Source organism: Artemia franciscana, chromosome 13 (genome assembly GCF_032884065.1).
Source record: "Artemia franciscana chromosome 13, ASM3288406v1, whole genome shotgun sequence".
NCBI lineage: Eukaryota > Metazoa > Arthropoda > Branchiopoda > Anostraca > Artemiidae > Artemia > Artemia franciscana.
In genome coordinates this window covers 19079497-19099687 of record NC_088875.1, presented here as the reverse complement: position 1 = coordinate 19099687, position 20191 = coordinate 19079497, and the positions used below count along the sequence as shown (strand labels likewise).

The 20191-nt window shown below is 35.0% G+C and overlaps 1 protein-coding gene across 1 annotated transcript in view; it reads right to left on the bottom strand.

Moving 5' to 3' along the window:
• Positions 1 to 4812: 4812 nt before the first annotated feature.
• Positions 4813 to 20191, bottom strand: part of LOC136034613 (GTP-binding protein Di-Ras2-like) — a 48565-nt gene continuing 33186 nt past the window's right edge. The window contains exon 4 of the mRNA XM_065715899.1: positions 4813 to 9575. Within this exon, the coding sequence (XP_065571971.1) occupies positions 9300 to 9575 (276 nt within the window). The 3' untranslated portion in view covers positions 4813 to 9299. The remainder of the gene's footprint in view (positions 9576 to 20191) is intronic.

Genomic DNA, 20191 nt, shown 5'->3' with positions numbered 1-20191 from the left:
CTCACCGATAAGGCCTCCTGGAATAAGGTTATTAATAGTGAGAAATGTTCCCCATCTACCCTATCTTGTCTCCAGCTAGTTAATTTTGTTGATCATTATAAGCGTGTGTTCAGTGTATTTAACAGTTTTCTTCAGTCTTTTTATTATAAGTTGCTTAAACCGCTTTTACCATACCGTCTCCTGCAGGCTCATGTCCAGCCTGTAGCAATATCTGAAATTCGCCGGGCTTTAAGAAAAATTAAGCGTTCAAATAGCCTTGATAGTGACGGCCTTTCTTACCGATTTTTTGCTTATGATTGTCCTGCTCTACTTAACCATCTACAAATATTTTTCCAGTCTTGCTTAGCACAGTCGCTTGTTCCTGATAGTTTCCTTTGTGGCCGTGTAACGTCTATTCAAAAGCGAGGCAAGGACCCCACGTCATGTGTGAATTATGGTCCCATTACAGTATCGTGTTTCTTAAGTAAGTTGCTTGAACATTTGTTACTACCAGAAATTGAGTCGAATTGTGATTTTACGCCTTTTCAATTTGGTTTTCGGAAAAGTTTGGGTTGCTCCCATGCACATCATGTTTTAAGCCGACTCATGAAAGATGCCGTAAAAGCTAAAATGTCTTTATACTGTCTTACTGTTGATATTTCTGGAGCTTTCGACAATATTGTGCACTCTCAGGCTCTATTTTCCCTTGCGTCTTCAGGTGTTAATCCTTCCGTGCTAAGTTTATTGTCTTCTTGGTATTCAAAGTCTAAAATTCAAGTTACCTGAAATGGCCAAATATCTGACCCGGTAAAAATTAATAAGTGAGTTCGGCAAGGTGCCGTATTGTCTCCTAGTATATTTAAATGCGTGCTTGCATCGTGCCTGCGTCCCCTTAGAAGTTCTGTTTTTTACGGTAATACTGGTTTGTCTTCTATTGCATATGCAGATGACGTTCTTCTTGTTGCCCGGACTCGCCGTGGATTGCTTTCTAATTTTACTATATTAACCAATGAACTATCTAAGATTGGACTGTCAGTTAATGCGTCTAAATGCGAGTTTATTTGTTTTAATAGCCCTTATGCGGTCGCTCCATTCGTTACTGGGACTGCAGTTCTACCATGTTCTTCTTTAGTTAGTTGGCTTGGTCTGTGTTTCGGTCCAGCACTTTCCGCTACCTGTTCATCCCTAGTGAATCAAGCCGTGAAAAACCTACGCGTCGCTTACGGAAAAATATCCCCAAACAAAAGCCGTTACAACCGCAACGGTTTGTGCATGATTTATAACGCTTATTGCGCCCCTGTGCTTTTGTTTTTATCAGGCATGGCTCATCTGTTTCGTAAGAAAGATCGACACACTCTACGTACGGCTTATTTCAGATATTGCAAATTCCTCCTCCGGCTTCCTAGATGGCACCGAAACAAAAAAATAATTGCTCGATTTGGTTTAGTAGATGTGCCTTCTCGGATTCGGTCTTCCAGTGATGAGTTATGTAAAAAGACTGTCAACTTCATTCACGTTTATGACCCTCTGCAGCCTTTTTTCCATATAGATACTGGTTGATTAGTCCATATTGTCTTTTGTTAGTTTGAATTTTGTTTTTCTTCGCTGTTTATCGTATTTGTTTTTGTTTATTTATTTATATTTATTTATAATACTCCGTACTTTGTGTTTTTTATACTTTACGGGTAATAAAGTTCATTCATTCATTCATTCATTCATGCTTGCGTTAAAAACTAAGTAATTCTTGTACTTAACCAATCCGCTAAAAACGGTAAAGCATATTGCAGTGAAGACGTGGTAAAATAAACTCTTAAGGAGGCTCGTTCAATTGGAAATCGAAACTTCTTTTGCCCTTTTAAGAGTCGAAAGTGATAAGAGGGTAGCCAGCCCCCCACCCCCTGTTCGCGCGCTTTTTCCCCCAATTGCATCAATTAATGGCCATATTGTTCAGAATGATCCAGAATTAAAATAAATATAACTTAAACGTCGAAAAATTTCCCTTAGCCCCGGGGGCAAGACTAGTAACTTATATTAGTTGCCCATTGTTAACATATAAGGTTTTTGTGAAAAGGGTGGTCCTATTAACTTTGGAGACGACTCATTCGATTGGAATTTAAAACTTCTAATTCTGTTTTTAAGAGTCAAAATTGATCAAAGGGAAACCCCCCCCCCTGCTTTCTCCAAAAGCATCCGGTAAAATTTTGAGATAACTATTTTGTTCAAAATAGTCCAAAGGCCAAACAACTATGTTTCCAGGGCTGAACCCCCCTCCCCATACCCCAAAGACAGGACTGTGAGTTATTCAAGTTGCTTATTATTGCTTTCATAGTTTGTTTACTTTAATAATTGGATTTACTGGTTTACCTGGTGACTTTGATTTATGTGGCAAGGACTGTAAGTTAGACTAGTTACTTATTGTTGCATTGATAGGCTACTTTGATTTTGACACTTTGTTAACTTTGATACTTTCTTCGCTTTTATACTTTGTTACTTAGATATTGTTATTTTGATACTATTTCCAATACAATGATGTAACCTTGATGTTGAAAAAAATATTTGATTTTGGAATAGGAAATTTTAAAGTATTTGAAACTTTGGCAATCAAAAACGTACAAATAAATAATTTCCAATAAACTTCCAATAAAAGGAAAGTTCAAATAAACTTTCCAAAAATGAATTTTTACTATGAAAAAAAAATCATATTAAACTTAAGATCAGCAGAAATAAAAATCTATAATAATTCAAACTCAAATCGACCAGAAGTTACTGTTAAAGAACAAATGAAGCCCAAAACGAACAGAAATTAAAGAAACAAAACGCCAAAATAAATGTTATTGTCTCATCCTGGTGATGTCAAAAGATCTCTCCACAGATGCATCAAATGATAAGAAACTACCAAGATCTAATGTATTGAACCTGTTTGACCAATGAGTCATTTTAAGAAGCCAATGAGCAGGTCTTTTCAAGTTTCAAAGTTCGCTTTTCAGGATTTTTTTGCTTGAAGTTTCAGCAAACGTTTCTCTTGTTTACAATTTTTACTAAAAGATTTTTTTTCTCATTTGGAGTTTCTGCTGGAATAGCTGCTGTTTTTCTTGTTTGAAAATTTGTTAAAAGGTTTTATTCCTTATTTGAACTTCTGCATAAGGTTTTTTGAGGAAACAGCAAAAATGATGCACATCCTTTTTTAAGGATGCACATCTCTTTAAAAAAAATGTTTTTCTTTGCATCAATAATTTCATTGTTTTATTAATGAGTAGCACTGATTAATTATTGATATTTAAAATAATATCAAAGAAAATCATAGATACAATCGATGGTTAACCTTCTTCATGTTCCAAACTGAGTACATCTATGAAATCACTTATGTTAGTACACCGGATCCCAAAGATATATAAAGAATCTATCCAGACGCGATCAGTTTGTTAAGAAATTTTTAAGCTGATTAATAAAAAATGGGGATAGAAATTAAGACTAGAAACTTCTTTATATGATTAAATACAACTTCATCCCTTGAATTGGGCTGTAGAGAATGTATGTAAAACCATTAGTACAACTTCATGGACTTAGTACATCCCAGTAGAGGCTGCCCATCACTATTGGTCTGCCGAAAGGAGTATATAGAGAAATTTGATTATTTTTGTTGGAGGAATAAAATATCGAGTTCAGTAATGGTCAATTCTAAGACCACAAGTTATGGAAAAATAAGGTCACCAGGACACATAAACGATTCTTACAATGAAGCGAAGACCCAAAATTCTATTCTAGGCTCCACATATTATTAATATTTAAAGATTTCCATACTTTCCAAAATATAATCAACTAGACGTAATACCTTTTATCATAGCAAGGCCTACCTGGAAAGACGTATGAACTAGGATAAAAATGTGTTTATTAAATTCAAAACGGTTTATACCTAAAATTTAATATTGATATGCTTAAACAAGTAAAAAGAGTAATAAAGGTGTTTAACAATAATGAAGCAAAAATTTCAACTCGATTATATAATAAATGCACTATTAAACAGCATGCAATGAAAAAAGCCAACATTTGTTAAAAAGCAAGAAATAGCCTCTCCCATCTTATATCTGTTAGTTCATTTTATTCAAGTGGTACTTTATAAAATGGCATAATTTTTTACGTTTAAGTAAAGGAAGTAATTTTTTTAAATAAAAATATAGCAATGGTTATAACTGAGGCGAGTGTTAATTTTGGGACACGTCCAATTTTGAAAAAAAAACGTCAAAATAGACCAATAATAGGAAAAGGATAGACGATTTTTTATGAAAAATCAGAGTGTTCAAACAAGTCTTTGTGAAATTGAGGCAGAACACTCGTTGATAGTGGAGATGTTACTTAAATATAGCAGTTAATCACTTTGTATTATACGAAAAAACATGGGCAATCTACATGAAAGTACTCACAGGGAGTCTCATTTTAAAAAAAAATCCTTTAAATTGAGCATCAATTTTGCTCTACGATTAATTAATCAATTTATATGATTAATAATGATAATACTTATACTAGTTATTTTATAATTATCCATGATTATTTACTATGTGATATATAATAATTATTATAATAATTATTAATAAATTAATTAATAAATTAAGCGCTACAATTAATTATCTACGTTAGTGTGATTTAGATGTTTGGACTACCTCAGAATTTCAAAAAGTGTGGAAAAGCTTATACTTTTTGCCATTAAGCTTTTCGGTACCTTCTCTTAGTCAGCTCCTCCTCACCTTAAAACAACGATTTCACTTATTAAATATTTCAACTAAAATTTTTCATTTAAGGACTGTCGTTAATCGCAAGCACTTATTTTTTTTAAAAAACATTGTTTAACAATAATATGGGCCAGCTAAGCCTTGAAAACCATGTTTAAACTTCAAGTATTCTGTGAATTGACTATCTTCTCGTTCAGCATCGGTATTCTAAAATTCACCTTTCAAAAAAAATTCAAGAAACACGCAATCTTATTTTGATTAGTGTTTTATATTTTGAGGTTGAGTCATCTCTTGCTTTTCATTTAATCAAGTGGCTATTTTTTTCTAATTGTTTTTTATTTCTTGAGCACGCCGAAATGTTGTTTTTTCTTTCTATTACACTGAAGACGGCTTGGTAGAGTTCCTTACCTAAATATCTGCTCTATTTTGTATTTCTCATTATTTCTGTTTGTTTTTCACGTCATTTCTCGTTCACTGGATCAAAATTATTTCAGGATAATTACCCTCTTCGTTATTTGGTCCTTTGGTTTTCTTCTGTGTTTTTTTTTCTTATTTTTTTGTTCATAACCTTCATTCAAACTTACAAAATATTTCAATGATAGTTAAAAAGAAAATATTAGTGTTGCTCAATATTTACGTTAGAGAGATGCTGACAGCTAAGAGTTGTATTAGAAGCTATTATATAAACCTTCTAGTGTTTCAGAGATTAATGGTTTTGGTTCGAAAACCTTATTATGACTAGTTTCAAAGTACTTTGTTCTGTTTATCTTTCTAAAGACTACGGTGCTACAACCTTTTTGTGTCTTAATCAAGACTTGTTACTGAAAATAGCAGGTGAATTTTTTACCCAAAAACCATTCCTTGAATGCCTAGTTATATTTACACTAATTTGTAGATATTTTAAGAAAATTTATTTTCTTTCTCTTTTAGTAGAAGCTTCCCATAACAATACTGAAATGTAACTAAATAGTTGAATGGAGGTTAAGAACCAGGATCTCGGCCTCTTTCCCTGGATCCAATTATAGGAGCCATCATATAAAAATACGGGTTTCTTTTTATTCTATCTTTCTCATGTTCTAAAAAAATGCCCTCCTTAAGAATGGTGTTTATTACAAAATTTCTTCAAAATTAGATTTTTTCTGGAATAGCCAGTATTTCAATAACAATTCTTCCACATTTTGCAGTTTGGTTTATGCCATTACTTAATTTATCCTACTTTCTACAAGCCAGAAAGGAAATAAAAACACCATTGGCTCTTTTCTGATCCTAAAAAAATGGTGGGGTAAGAAATTCTGAGCTTGATTTTCTAAATGTGGAAGTAATTTTTCATATATATCCCCATATCCCCATCTTTAATTTTCGAAAAGAATACGATTTCTGTTACAGATAAATATCTTTTTCCATTAAAAACTCATTGAAACGACAGAAACGCACAAAGGCGATCATTAATTACCTTTACATTTATTTGTAGTTTCTACTCTTAAATGTTTTTCTTATAATGAATATGGGCCTCTACGTCATAGAAACCTTACATACGAAAAGAAAATTTATTATGCGAGGTTTTTGAAAGCGTGAACTTCAAAAGATGGCACTGTAAAAATTACACGAAAAACTGAAAAACTCGAATTGGTTTCTCGTTTGTTCCACCAGATTGAAATGCTTATCCAATTCATTCATTGACAATTTCCTTATTATAAAACAGCCTGTCAAACAGTAGAGACTACCAATTATATTAATGAATTACGCTACAAGAATTTAGCCTTATTTATAGCGGTTAGATAATTTGATATATATTTTTGTTTATGTGCTATTAATTAATTAATTTTTTTGAATCACCATATCTATATCGCATGTTAAAAAAGAAGTAATCTAGGTAGTAGAATAAAAAGAAAAGAGTTTTAGAAGTATGAAAATAGAACACATGCCAAAAGGCCTGTATGCAAGACAAAAAAAAGAGAAAGACAGAGATAAAGCGATTTTACTTGTTGAAAAACTTAAAACGGACCAAGAGAATATTAGATAATGACTAATATGAGAATTAGTGAATACGAGTGGTAAATATGAAAATAAAGAGAATTAGTGAATATGTAATTGGTGATGTATCAGTTACTATTAGTAATGAAGCAAGGTATCATTCTTTGGGACCGCCCCCTTAAAATATCAGTGTCTCCACAATTTTCCTGAAATCCCCTGTATGATTCACATAATTCGCCCGTGCTTTGCCGGCTGTTAGAATACGGAAGAATGAGCTATTTGTGTGAATATGATTGATAACTTGAAAATATTTTGATAATAATGACGATTTAGATAGATCTGTAAGTTTTCCACTGCGTCGGTGTCCAATTAATAACTCTTCTTTGAAAATCTGTATCATGGGTTAGAAAAAAATACAAATTCTGAATAGAATTGAAGAAAATAGCGTATAAGACCTCCAAAGTGGCTGTAAATCTATTTACAAAGTATGGTCTAGGGTTAATAGGCTATTTTTTTAAATAATAAATTCTGGAATGTTTAGCCAATGGGAGGGGCTAATTGCCTGCAAACACGCTTACAAGAAAAATCGAAAGACCACAATAATCGAAAGTAGAAATTGTCAGTAAATCTTAAGTCGGTTCCTCGGTAACTGACTCTTTGGATCTATATGATGGGGCAGTAATTTGACAGTTGTAGTATCCAAGACATTTAAAGGTATCTTAAGCCAACGGTTTTTGCTAAAACCGTTACGCTATGAAAATAGAAAATTCAAATATCCATGTCTAGAAGAAATTCGGAAGAAATTACGTTAATATACAACCTATCCTCTCCCCCCTCTAAGAGCAAAATGTAAAAACAGGATAATGAAACATTTAATTTTGCTAGTAAGTATTGATGCTCTATCTTATATACCACATGGTCATGATGAACATGCATCATTATGCTGATCATTATGACGCATGGCATGATGATCATCTAATGATGATCATTATGTCATCTTTTTATATTTATTGGGTACTGAAATTAGTAGGCTGCTTTCCCAACTTTAGATGTCAGTGGCTACCAAAAATGTAGACTGCTACTTCGAGTTTAATCCAAAAGGAGCGCCAGCCTGAACATCGAAGGCCTGATTTTAGTGACAACCAATAATTTCTACTTTCGGAAGGCTGAACTCCGAATATGTACAAATAGAATTCACTGCTCTGGAAATAAGAACTTAATTTCTGGACTAACAACGACAGGTTTAAGTCTCTAGTATGGGTGCTGTCAATTGTAGTATAAGAATTTGTTTTACCAAAGCAGATACTGGGCCAGGATTGTCTAACTTGTTTCTGGCCGGAAAACCAACTAAGGAATTTTTTTTAATAGATACGAAGTAGTCAAAAGGCATTTATCCATAGTTTCAAGTTTGATGGCAAGGGAGGGTATAGAACCCCTAAATTTTTATCTACTTGCGTCTCTGTCCCAAAACCAAGGGAACTAGCCTTTCTACCACACTCTTAGATTGGCTAATAGCCTGTCTGTAGTAATTTGGATTTAAGCCATATTCCTTACTGAAGAAAAGTAATAGTAATTGAAATAATAATAAACAAGAAAACACAAGAAAAAGAAGAAATCTGAATAGGGAGCCCAGACCATGTAAAATTTTGATTAGGACTTTGTTTTATTTTCTATTCCTTTTGTCTGCAGTTTCCAGCTATGCAAGAGATAATTGCACTACCACTTTTCATTATTGAAGTGTGTATTTATGCGTAGTCTTTGTTTTTCTAGGATGAGGAAAGAGGCTGTACCCTTAAACCAAACTTCTGGGTACACCACTGACTTTCGCCGGTCAAAATGCATATCAAGTGAATTCCTTAGTATTTGGTTTTGATTTTATGAAAGAAATTTGACCACAAATAGGTCAGTATACTTTTAGGGTCGCAAAATTTACATAGATATTCCAAAAAATGTTTTAATTTCAACTTCAAATAGTGGAAGGTCACTTGTGTTTGTAAGAAAAATACAATATTTACGAATAAACATGCTACATATGAGATATGCTAGTTGGAAATTATTACGTAAATTAATTAAAACCCTGGGTTATTTGTAACAAATAGTTAATCGGCTCTTAAAAGCGGGGGAATTTTACAAAAGGTCACAGTTTTTACTGTGAAAATCGGCTAAAAGTTTCCATTCAATAAAAAAATAGATAAATGAAAACATTTACTACTTAAGGGTGATCATCGCATGCCAGCCTCTTATGGTTTTGGTAAAAGTAATTTGTAACTTTTTTATTTGTTACATTGTTAATTTGAGAAAAACTTAAAGGTATTAAGCCATATTGGTTGAGAATCGTTGGATCTTTCACATTAATATTTGTATCGATAGATTAACGAACATTGCCTAGATTTTCTTTTATCCTATTCATATCCGTGACTAAAATGGAAACGGACCAACAATTTCAACCGAAAATTTAGCACCTTTATACATACGAGGATCGCAGGCACATCCCACAACATTGTCTTACTGAATTGAAGAAAGTGTATATGAGAAGTAAAGTAAAAGATGAGTATTAGAGATAGCAAAAGTGACTTTGGTAGAGACACTATTATAGTTTAGAGAGGGTCCCCTTAAACATCACATGAGCAAACACTTTTCTTTTAGTTTTTCAGCTGCTTCTGAACTGGCACTAGATTTCTTTTCTCCATCTAAGGAGATGCTCCTGCTTTTGTCCAAATTCAATAGCTCTTGAAAGAGCTCTTTGACATTATGGTTTGTTTTAGCCGAAGTTTCCATGAATGCACACTGCCATCTTTTGGCTACTGCTTCTCCTTCTGAAGTTTGAACTTCTCTTGCTTCCATTTCGTCACATTTGTTAGCCACAAGCATAACTGGAAGATTTTCCATAGTAACCTAAAAAAAGTAAGTTACTCTGATTTTTTTTTTAATCTTTTAGACACTTAATTCAAATTCTGCATTCAATTCAATTTTCTCGTCAGCCAATAGATAATCTCGAATTAAGCACAAAGAGAATGAAGAAAAGTCGAAGAAATCCGCCATCCTATCGTAAATTTAAACCTTCTGTTCGGCGCACAAATGGAATACTATTATCCAGCTTATGAATCGTCCATCAAAACTAATAAGGATAGAACAGTATACTATGCAACAAGCCACCCATCTAAAAAGTGTTTGTGGATTATTACTGGTCTGCAAATATTTTTTATACAAATATTTACTGGTCTGCAATATACGTATTTTTTTATTTTCCCTGACTTAGTTGAAATCAGCCAGTGCGGGACCTATCAAATTTTGAGATATAACACTGGGAAAATCGGTTTCTTTAGAATACTTAACCTAGGATATTCAGCCGATCCTGTACCATCATCTTCTCAAACTCAATTGGTGCATGCTTTAACTTTGAAAGATAGCTTCTTTTGTTGCAGTTTGTAGCAATTACTGACAAATATGTTCATAAGACTATCTACACATTTGGAAACTCGATTGTACTAAATTTTTGTCAGTTTGTAAATTACAACCGTAAGTCCCTGGGCCAAGAGGAGTCTTTTTACAAGAGAAAAATAATTTGGTCGCACGATCCCCCCAAAATGGGGTCCAAAAAGGGCTAAAGTTTGTTTTTTTTTTCCTGAGCGGCTCAGGAAAGCTTAAATCCCTATGTCTTTGGATCAGGAGAAACTCATTGGACAGAAAAAATATTGGTTTACCCCTCCCAAAACAGGTTGTTTTTTCTCCGAAAGGCTTAAAGCATACAACTATAAATTGGTGGGGCAAGCAAACCCTCATGAAGCCCAAAATATAACTTGTTTGAGTACAGGGGGCACAGAGTGCCAAAATCTGAGGGAGTAAATGTTCTTTTCGATTAGCTTGACAATTATGTAATAAAATGTTTGGGTATGGTAGTCCTAATTATCCCTCTTCCCTCTCCCCCAACGAAACCTCAAGAAAATTTCGGCTTGTATAAAAAAGGGGCCCAAACTCAATTCCCTAGTTAATTGAATCCTAATGTACAAAGGAATTCTTATTTGGAGACACGAAGCTCCTTCAATTTGTGGTCCAGAAAAGGGCAAAATATGGGGCGTCCGATCGAATTTTCACTTTAAAGGATCTGTGCCTGGGTTAAGAGGACCGCACATTTTTTAGGTTGGGGTGGGTGCTAGGGTATCTACAGTATTTGAAAAACACTATTTTTGATCAGTTTGAAACTTGGAAACACAAGTCACCGGACTAAAAGGAACATAATACTAAAAGTTCAGCTTGGGGACAAGGTCTCTCTAAAAAGGTGCCCAAAATTGGCATAAAGCGTGTTTTTCTTTCTGAACGGAAAAAAGTCTAAAAAACATTCTTTCCAAATGACTTGGAACTGGAACCAGTAAGCTCCAGGGCAAAAGGAACCCTAATGTATAAAAAAAACTTTAGTGCTTTGCAGAAGATATAAAACCGAGCCCCACAAAGCAGGATGTCCTCCTGGGAGCTGAACATTCCATAACTTATTAGGCTCTCAATAGTTTCTCACTAGAAATGATATGATAACTTTAAGTAGACAGTTGTAATTCGCTAAAGATTCAAGGATGCTTGGTTTAAGTAAATCGCTGGTTGAGTTCCAATTTTTGTTCGTTTTAGTTCCAACTTCGCCCTTTATTTTTGCAAGAATAATTTTATTTTATTTCAATTTTTGCCTCGGTTTTAGTTTTTAAGTAATCAGAAATATGCATAACATGCATGAAACTAAAGAAATCAATATTAATTTTGATAAAATAGGACATTAAATTCATTTTATGTTTCCTTCCTTACTTAACCTTTCCCACAAGATATGCGTAACTTTTCCGCACAAATAAAGAGTTCGAGGGACTTGGTCTCACCGGTAGCTCGGGAAATTTGCAAATAAAACAAAATTGATTACATGACATTTTTTCATTGGGTACTTTTTTTTAAAACACCTTTTTTTTAGTTTCACTTACTAAAGGGGATTGGAGGAGAAGTACACGAGAGGGAGTATTTTGAACCTCCAATCGAGGGTTTTATACTCTAGAGATCGCAATATTACCCTTTTAATGGTTCCTAGTCTTACAATTTCAGAAACTTCACCAAACAGTGCCATTTTTGGTGCTATTTAGTACTTTTTGATGGAGCTAATAAGACGAATTTGTGTTGATCCTATATTACTGTTAGAAGTATAAATATATGCTTACCTTAAAAAGTTTCAACTTCTTTATGAAGCAAATAGTATTTTCACAAAATACAATTTTGTTAGATCGCGTCACTATGTTTATAAGCTTGGCCTACACTGTGATAAACTGTATCCAAGATTCCATATCGGATTTTTTTTTTTTCCCCTTTGATTCAAGAGACTAGCACCTTTTCTTAAGGGCAAACAGACCGCTACATTACGAAAGTCGTTGATTTTAATTGTTCAAGAGGGAGGACGGTAATTCTTCTCTACAAAGACAGATCTAGAGCAAAATCTTCAGGGGGGGGGCAATGCGAGCTGGGCACCAATAATTAAGAAAATTGAAAAGTTTATTTAAAAAGGAAAACAATGGATTTAAGGCACCAAATAAATTTTGGGGGGACACCGCGTCCCCCTGAACCCTCTTTCCCCTTGAATCTCTTTTACATGGTTTCTGACAATGCTAAATCCAATGGTGCACTTTAATTCGATCTGATGCCATTTCTTATGGGGTCTCGGACAAACTTGTCTTCAAATATCGGGAGACCATAGAAAACGTTGGAAATACTGGAAAACCATGATCGAAAAAAAACACCCGTTACTGATATGTCCGATCCCGATACCTGTCAATACCAATACGGCCAATAACAATAAAGCCATGCCAATATGCGTGATAACGATGCGTCCGATACCAATACAGTGTACAGCCCTTTCCCCAGGGACAGTTGGGGGTCATATCATCACAAGAACCATAGATATTGGACCTTTTAACTATGTTGAACAAAATGTCTAGGTCAAAACTTTGATTGGGTGACTTTGGGGGTAGGGGGCCTGTAGGGAGGGGGTGTGTGGATATTTCCTCTCCAATCCGTTTGGTCGCTTAAAAAGAGTACTAGCAAATTTAACTTCCGTTCTAATGAGCTATATATTATTTCTATATATGTATAAATTATTTCTATTATTTCTATTCTAATGAGCTAGATATATATTTCTATGATGATCCGGTCGCCCCCTAGCCCTACTAAAAAAAAATGAAAAAAAAAATAACGGAAGACAGATTAGTGCTACCCATGCAAAAAAGTGATTTTCCTTGTTGTTCAAGGAGGGGGACCATAATTTCCCTGTACAAGGTTTTTGACCATTCCGATTTCAATGGTAAAATCTTCATTTTGATCTGACGCCTTTTTCAAGGGGCTTCAGGCTTTTTTTAAATCACCATAAATTTCTTTTCGTGATAAATTTTTGTTTTTAAGACAAACAGAAATAATAGTTACAATTCGTGAGTCAGTGTCACATGGCAATTTTTGTTACTAGTTAGTTTGTCTCTAGACGCATTTTTTAGCTTTTGGTTACTATGGGTTGTGGTTCGCTCTTTAAAAGGTTGAAACTACCGCTGCAACCATGATCAGCCAACGATGCTCCAATAAATACGGAAATCTTTGCGGCATTCGTGTCATACTGTAGACCCTAATGTGCATACTATGGTAACGTTTTCAAAATGGGAGTGGGGGGGCTCACAATATCCTTTAAAGCGTTTTACCATGAAAAAAAATGATCGATCATCTTAAAATTTGCGTTTTCCGGAATCTTGACTCTCTTTTGGCTTTAGTTGAATGTTTTGGCACAAAATGGGAGAACAACACCACTTTCCTGGCATGATCTCCCTGTTGTTCAGGGTAAGGGGAAATTGTATTGTATTGTGTTGTATCGGGTTAACGATGCTTCAGGACTACTAAGGTCCTTGAATCGGTGGGGGGGGAATGGTCCCTTATAGAATTTTCAAAATGGCGATTTCAACTTTGGGCTTTTTGTTCCGATCCATCAACATTTCTTAGGAGATTTTAGGCTCTTTTCCGGAATATGAATAAGTATGTTTTCACAGTCAGCTTTCATTATTAAGACTGAGATTATAGTTACTATTCGCTTATTTCCTGTTAGATAGGATTTTTTTGTCACCAGACAGTTGTTTCTAAGACATTTTCTTAAAATGTTTGCTAATATGTGTTATGGTACCTCTCTTGCTGTTCCCCATAGAGTTTGGCTAATGCAATATATCATAATTGGTATAATAGGTTTGAGAATTCCGTCGGTAGCTGGCTAATGAACTTTTTTCGAAATAAGCATGACCTTTTGTCTCTTAAAAAATTCAGCTCGTCTCCTTACCTAACCCAATTTATAACTGGCCACAGCCATTTAAATTATTTCCGACACAGAATTGGGAAAAGTGACAATCCACTCTGCTCATGTGGTGGTGTTGAAAATTATTATGACCCCCTCTTTCAATTTGCTAATTATTCTTTTCCTCGGCCACTTTTGATAAATTTTATAAATGATCTGTCAATCTCTGTTCCTTTCGATTTGTATTTGCTTAGTGTTTGTAAACTTATTTGGTCTTCAGTGATCCAATTTCTCATTGATACGGACCGATTTGACCAATCTTCATACTTTGATTTCTAAAGTGATATGCTTAGTATTTAGATCGTAGTTCTTTTTTCCTTTTTTTTGTTTTTTTTCTTTCTGTGTTTTTGTTGTGTTTATTTCTTATTTTTAGTGACATTTTATAGCTTTTGTAGTTGTAGATGTGAAATACCGAGTTTCCAGTTCAGTCACTAATAAACTATATCAAATTGTGGGCCGTGGTTCATTCGTTACTATTTTGCAGCTGTTGTTGCAACCTTTGTCAGCTTGTGAAAACTCCTGAAAACCCTGAAAACTTCCATTGACAGAATGACTGTGGTTTTATAATAAAATATAGAGGGACTTCATTTCTTCGTTTCATGATCCCCGTACCTGGAAAAAAGTTGCAAACTTTCATCTTTTTCTGTTACTAATCCCCAGGACCGGTGATTGCATCGAAAGCAAAGTTGTTACAACGAAAGTAGAAGTGCTACTCCGCAAAACAATTATGATTTAGCCTTGGAAAAACAGCTTCCCATCCAGGGATGGTACTTCAGCATTGCTGTGATAACTACTGGCAATTTTTTCTATTAATTTAAAACCTTTGTTATCCATTTCTTCTTTTCGCTCTCTTCTTTGTAGTTTCTTTTTTTCTTTGTAATATATGTTGCTATAGTATTATTCATTTTATTTTTCTGCATTTAGTAAATGTTCTTTTGCGTGTTCGATTTACCCTCCCTTAGCACGTTTGTGTTCTATACAAGGAAAATGATTGATCGATAAGGATTCTATTACAGAGAGCGATGAGGAAAAATGGACAGATGATTAGAATATTATTAAGCAATATATTATGAAATCCTCGACGTCATTGAAAACATTTGTCATTTACTGGGTGTAAACAAGGGAAAATTGATATGCTTGTTATCTTTATTCCTTTGAATAGTCTAAAGATTTTAGCTGATAGATGATAAAGATAGAATAAAGATCTAGTCGTTGATGGCACATAGAGCGTTGAATCGACGTTTCAGCTGGTGTGTAGTTTTTACACGAATAGGTGGCAGGCTGTTCCCCAGCCTTACAGCGACAGGAAACGAACTCTGATCCCGTATTATAAGCAGAGTATAAATCCACTGTGCTGTCACAAGTAGTGATGATGTAATATATCCGGCTGCAATGCCCCCTAAAGGCATACAACTACCTTACTCTCTTTTTATTACGAGCCATTTGGAGTTAGTGACCCCTCGTCTACAACTGCTGCTCTATATTTGCCTTTATTTAAGAGTCATTTGTCATATATCTGTGGAATTTAATGACAATCGATAATTACGAGGATGATTCGCAGAGCATTAGTCGTCTTAATAATCTGGAAGCTTCTAGTGTAGATTTTGGAGGTATATTTGCGGAACAGATACATGGGGGCTATGACGCTGGGATAGCAGTGCAATATAAATCTATTTGTTCGAAATATTTGTCTAAAGATGGAATTCAACCTGAGCATGGCGATGCGAGAGGCCTCAAAGTTTTCCGAGTATTACCCAGGGTTAAATTCTTTGTTTAGTTTTTTGAATGAAATAGGTAAACTTTCTGTTTTTCAGGTAATCGGTCTTACCGAAACCTGGCTGAATGACCACAAATCAGCCCTCTTGCAAATTCCAGGATGCGTACTTTCCTATAGGAATTGACACTTCAGACAACATGGAGGAAATGGAGCATATACTCGAAGCGATATTGAGGTTTTGGCAAGAAATTGCTTAGTAGTACATCACAAAATGTTATTTGAACCATTTATTTTATGGCTTAAGCTAAAAACTAAAGATGCATTTGTTGTTATATTATGTAGGCCATCATCCGGCTCCATACCAAACTGTTATGGATCTTCTTGATATGATAATAGGGATAAAGATCCTCCTGAGCCGTTGCTGGTGCATAGGGCGTCGAGTCGACGCTTCAGTTGATGAGTGTTTTTACACGGACAAGTGGCAGGCTTGTCATCCAAGCTTGTTGAGCTGATGTTCTGGATAAACAGCTTGAAAAATTACAAACAGACTCATATCCATTTATGATGCTAGAGGAGTTTAATATTCACCTTCAGGAGCTTGATACGAGTGTTTTTATGGATTTCTTCAGCTTTGCATGTCATAGGGTTTATTCCCTACTATTAATCTATGCGCACGGGTCACACCTCATCATTGAATCTTACTGGCAGTATTTTTTTCAAATTTGAATTTTTCAGCTCCAACAGTTATTATTATAGATGAATCAGATCATTTTGGGATTTCAAGAAGGATGGCTCATTCGCATTCAATGAAAAAAAGATCCTAAGAAAGCATGGCTGTCACCTAGCTTGCTACTCTGTATTCACAAAAGAGATCAACTTTATAAGAATTCTTCAAATAATGGAAATGCTCCAATTTTTTGCAGAATTTTGAATATTGTAGGGTTGCTCTTAATAAACTATTGAAAAATATATATAAAAAAAAAAAAAAAAATATTTCGAACATAAATTCACTTAAACCTTTAGTAACCATGCAAAAACATGGAACGTCATTTAAAGCGGGATATTGACAGGGAACTCTATTTTCCCTGATGAAGTAGTAATGCAGAAAGGTCTGCAAACTAATATATCAGAAGGGGTAATTGATACTCTTTCTTAAGATTTTGCTAATAGTGATGTAAACTTATCTTCAGTACTGTACCTTCTGGTGATGATCCTCCTTTGGATTTTTTTTTTAATGATAACTCCAATCCATACTTAATATGAAGCCATTCTCTCGTGATGAAGTAGAAAAAGTTATTTTTGGGGTGAAGTTATTTTTGGGGCGAAAAGTACGTTGGCCGGTAGTGATTCACTTAATATTCTGGTGTTGCAAACAGCGTTTCCTTATATTGCTGATGTTTTTACTTCCCTTACTATTGCGTGTTTCCTGATTGCTTGAAAGTTGCTAGGATAACTCTTTTTTTTAATGGCGGAAATAAGAGTGATGTTGATAATTATCGGCCTATTTTGGTCTTTCCTGTTATATCTTGTGTTCTAGAAAAATGTATCAGCTCTAAAATATATGATTATTTGGAACTGCAGAAACGGTTAAATCCAATTCAATTTGGTTGCAGGAAGGGTAGAACCACTGAGACGGCATTATCATATATGACTTTTGTAATTAATGGCGCTCTTGATATTAAGGCTAGAGTAGCTGGTTTGTTTCTGGATTTGACTAATGCATTTGACACTGTTGACCACCAAATACTATTGCGAAAAGGTGAATTTTATGGACTAAAAGGGAGTACTTTGGCTTTGGTTCGTAATTACCTTCAAAATAGAAAGCAGTGTGTTCACCTTAACCTATCGGAAAATGGAAGCCTAAAGAGTCATGTTGATAAAATAATTATGAGAGGTAGAGTGGCCACGTCTGCAATTTTTAGAAACCAAACAATAATGGAGATTGAGAATGCATAAAAGAATATTTAATAGAAAATTTTACCCGTGATAGAATATGAGGTGGAGAAACGGTGCAGAAACTGGAGTCCCTTCTGCTCCAGTATTATAAAAGAGCTTTTAGTCTGCATCAGACAACTCATTCAAAGATTCTGAAAGGTAATATGGGCGTGTTTTCTTTAAAGCTACGTAGGTCTATTTTGATGCTTATATTCTGATTGAAAATAATCAAGAGTAATGAAGACAGATTAGTAAGAGTGGCATATGATCATATTTTGGAAAGTGGTTTAAAAACTTTGTGGCCATCCCTTTACTAATCCGATTAAATCATTACTAGAGAAAGTAGGAATGCCTTACTTATGGAAAAGTGGTCTTTGTTCAAATGATATACCAACATATTTAGAAAAACGGGTACGATTTATATTAGAGAGTCAGGAAATTCAGGATTGGCAAAAACTAGTTTTAGATTATACAACTATACAAAATTATAATCAGGCTAAACCTAGTTTCAGAGGGGAAGTTTATTTAAGATTTAAAGGCTACGATTCTACGTTGTTGGATTCAGCTAAGGGCGAATTGTCGTCCAATCCAGAACAGGCAAAAATGTTTGACAAAAGAAAAAAGAAAAAATAGTTGGTTGAAATGCACTTATCTATCTATGTATACTCAGTCAATCCTGAGGGACACCCTTTTGACAACCCATATACACTTAATATGTTATGATTTAGTTCTGCACTCCCTTCAACATTCCCTGAAAGACTTATCTTAATGCCCTTAATATTTTTGGAAAATAGAAGTCAAACATGCATAACTCTTCTCAATAATATACACTATACGTTAACAATGAACAAATTGCATAACTTGCAAGCCTTGCCCTGAGGCCTCGGGGGGGGGGGGGGCTCCACAAACACAAAATTACTGAGCTTTTCAATAATGCAGTAAAAATTAATGTCTCAAAACCTTGTTTGGATGTTTTTTATGGAAAATGAAGGGTCTGGGCGGGGAGTTCTCTGAAATCGCTGACTCTTAAAAAGAGAACTACAACTTGCAATTTAAAATCAAATGAGACGAATCTGAATTTGATATGACCATCCCTTCCATAAGAGACTTATTTGCCCCAGGGTATAACTTAATCCCTTGTACAAGGGCCTTGGGGGTTTTCCAACCCTGGAGGCATTGTTGTGTTTTCTTTTGACTATTTTAAACAAAACTACCATTGCACAATTTCAATCAGATACATTTGGTAAAAAGAGGGGCAGTTGGGTGCTAGGAGGAAAGGCTAGTTGACCTCTATCACTATTGTCTCTTAAAAGGAAAATAGAAATTCCAATTTCAACCAAATGAGCCACTTTTAAAGTTTATACAACCCTCCTTTCTATAAGAACTTTAAAGGCCCCATGGGCATAACTTACAACCCTTGCCCTTAGGCTCTGGTGGTCTGTATCAACCCCAAAAGCCTTGATATATGATCTTTGGGCCATTTTGAATAAATGGCTTGTTCTGGAGTATCTATCGGATGAATCTGGAGAAAAAACGACGTGCTTGTATGTGTGTGTCAGGGGAAGAGCAGGTGCGCTCTGATTACTTTAACTTTTAAAAAGGACAATAGGACTTATGATTACCAGTACAATGAGTTCCATCAAAATCATGTACGACCACACTTTCTATCAGCGCCTTATATGCTACCAGGCCATAATATACAACACTTACCCTGAAGGATGTAGGGGGGGGGCAATTGGTTTTCCTTACATACATAATTTCTGGATCCTTCAACCGCCATGAACAAAATTGTTATATCCAAATATGGGTTGGAAGTGTTAAGGAAAATAATGACTGTCGGGGGGGGGGGATTGGTTGCTCTCAAATCACTTTCACTCTTAAAAAAGGCACTATAATTTCCAATTTCAAATCAATTGAGCCTGCCCACCTGAAGTTTATACGACCGCTCATTCCATAAAACTTTACATGCCCTCATGGTATATCTTAAAATCTATTCTCCAGAGCCCTAGGGGTTGTGTCAATCCTACAGGCATTATTATATGTTCATTGGACTATATTGAACAAAATTGTTATCTAATAACTTCAATCAGATGCGTTTCATGAAAGGAGGGATTGTCGGAGGGAGCTAAATCCCCCATCACTTTCGACGCTTAAAAGGAACTAGAAATCTATATTTTCAACCAATGAGGTTCTTCTAAAGTTTAACAACCATGCTCTCCATAAAAACCTTAAATGCTCCGCAGCATAATTTGCAACCCTCGCCCCCACGCTCTGGTGGTTTGTATCAACCCCAAAAGCCTTGTTAAATGATCTTTGGACTATTCTGAATGAAATGGCTGGCTCAGACTTTTTATTCAATGTGTTTCGGGAAAACACGATGTGTTGAGGGGGAGAAGGCTATCCTCAGATCACAATCACTTTGACTCTTAAAAAGGGTACTAGAAATTCAGATTACCAATCCAATCAGTCCCCTCCGAAGTACGAGTATGTGCGATCGAAGGCTCCGAAGTACGC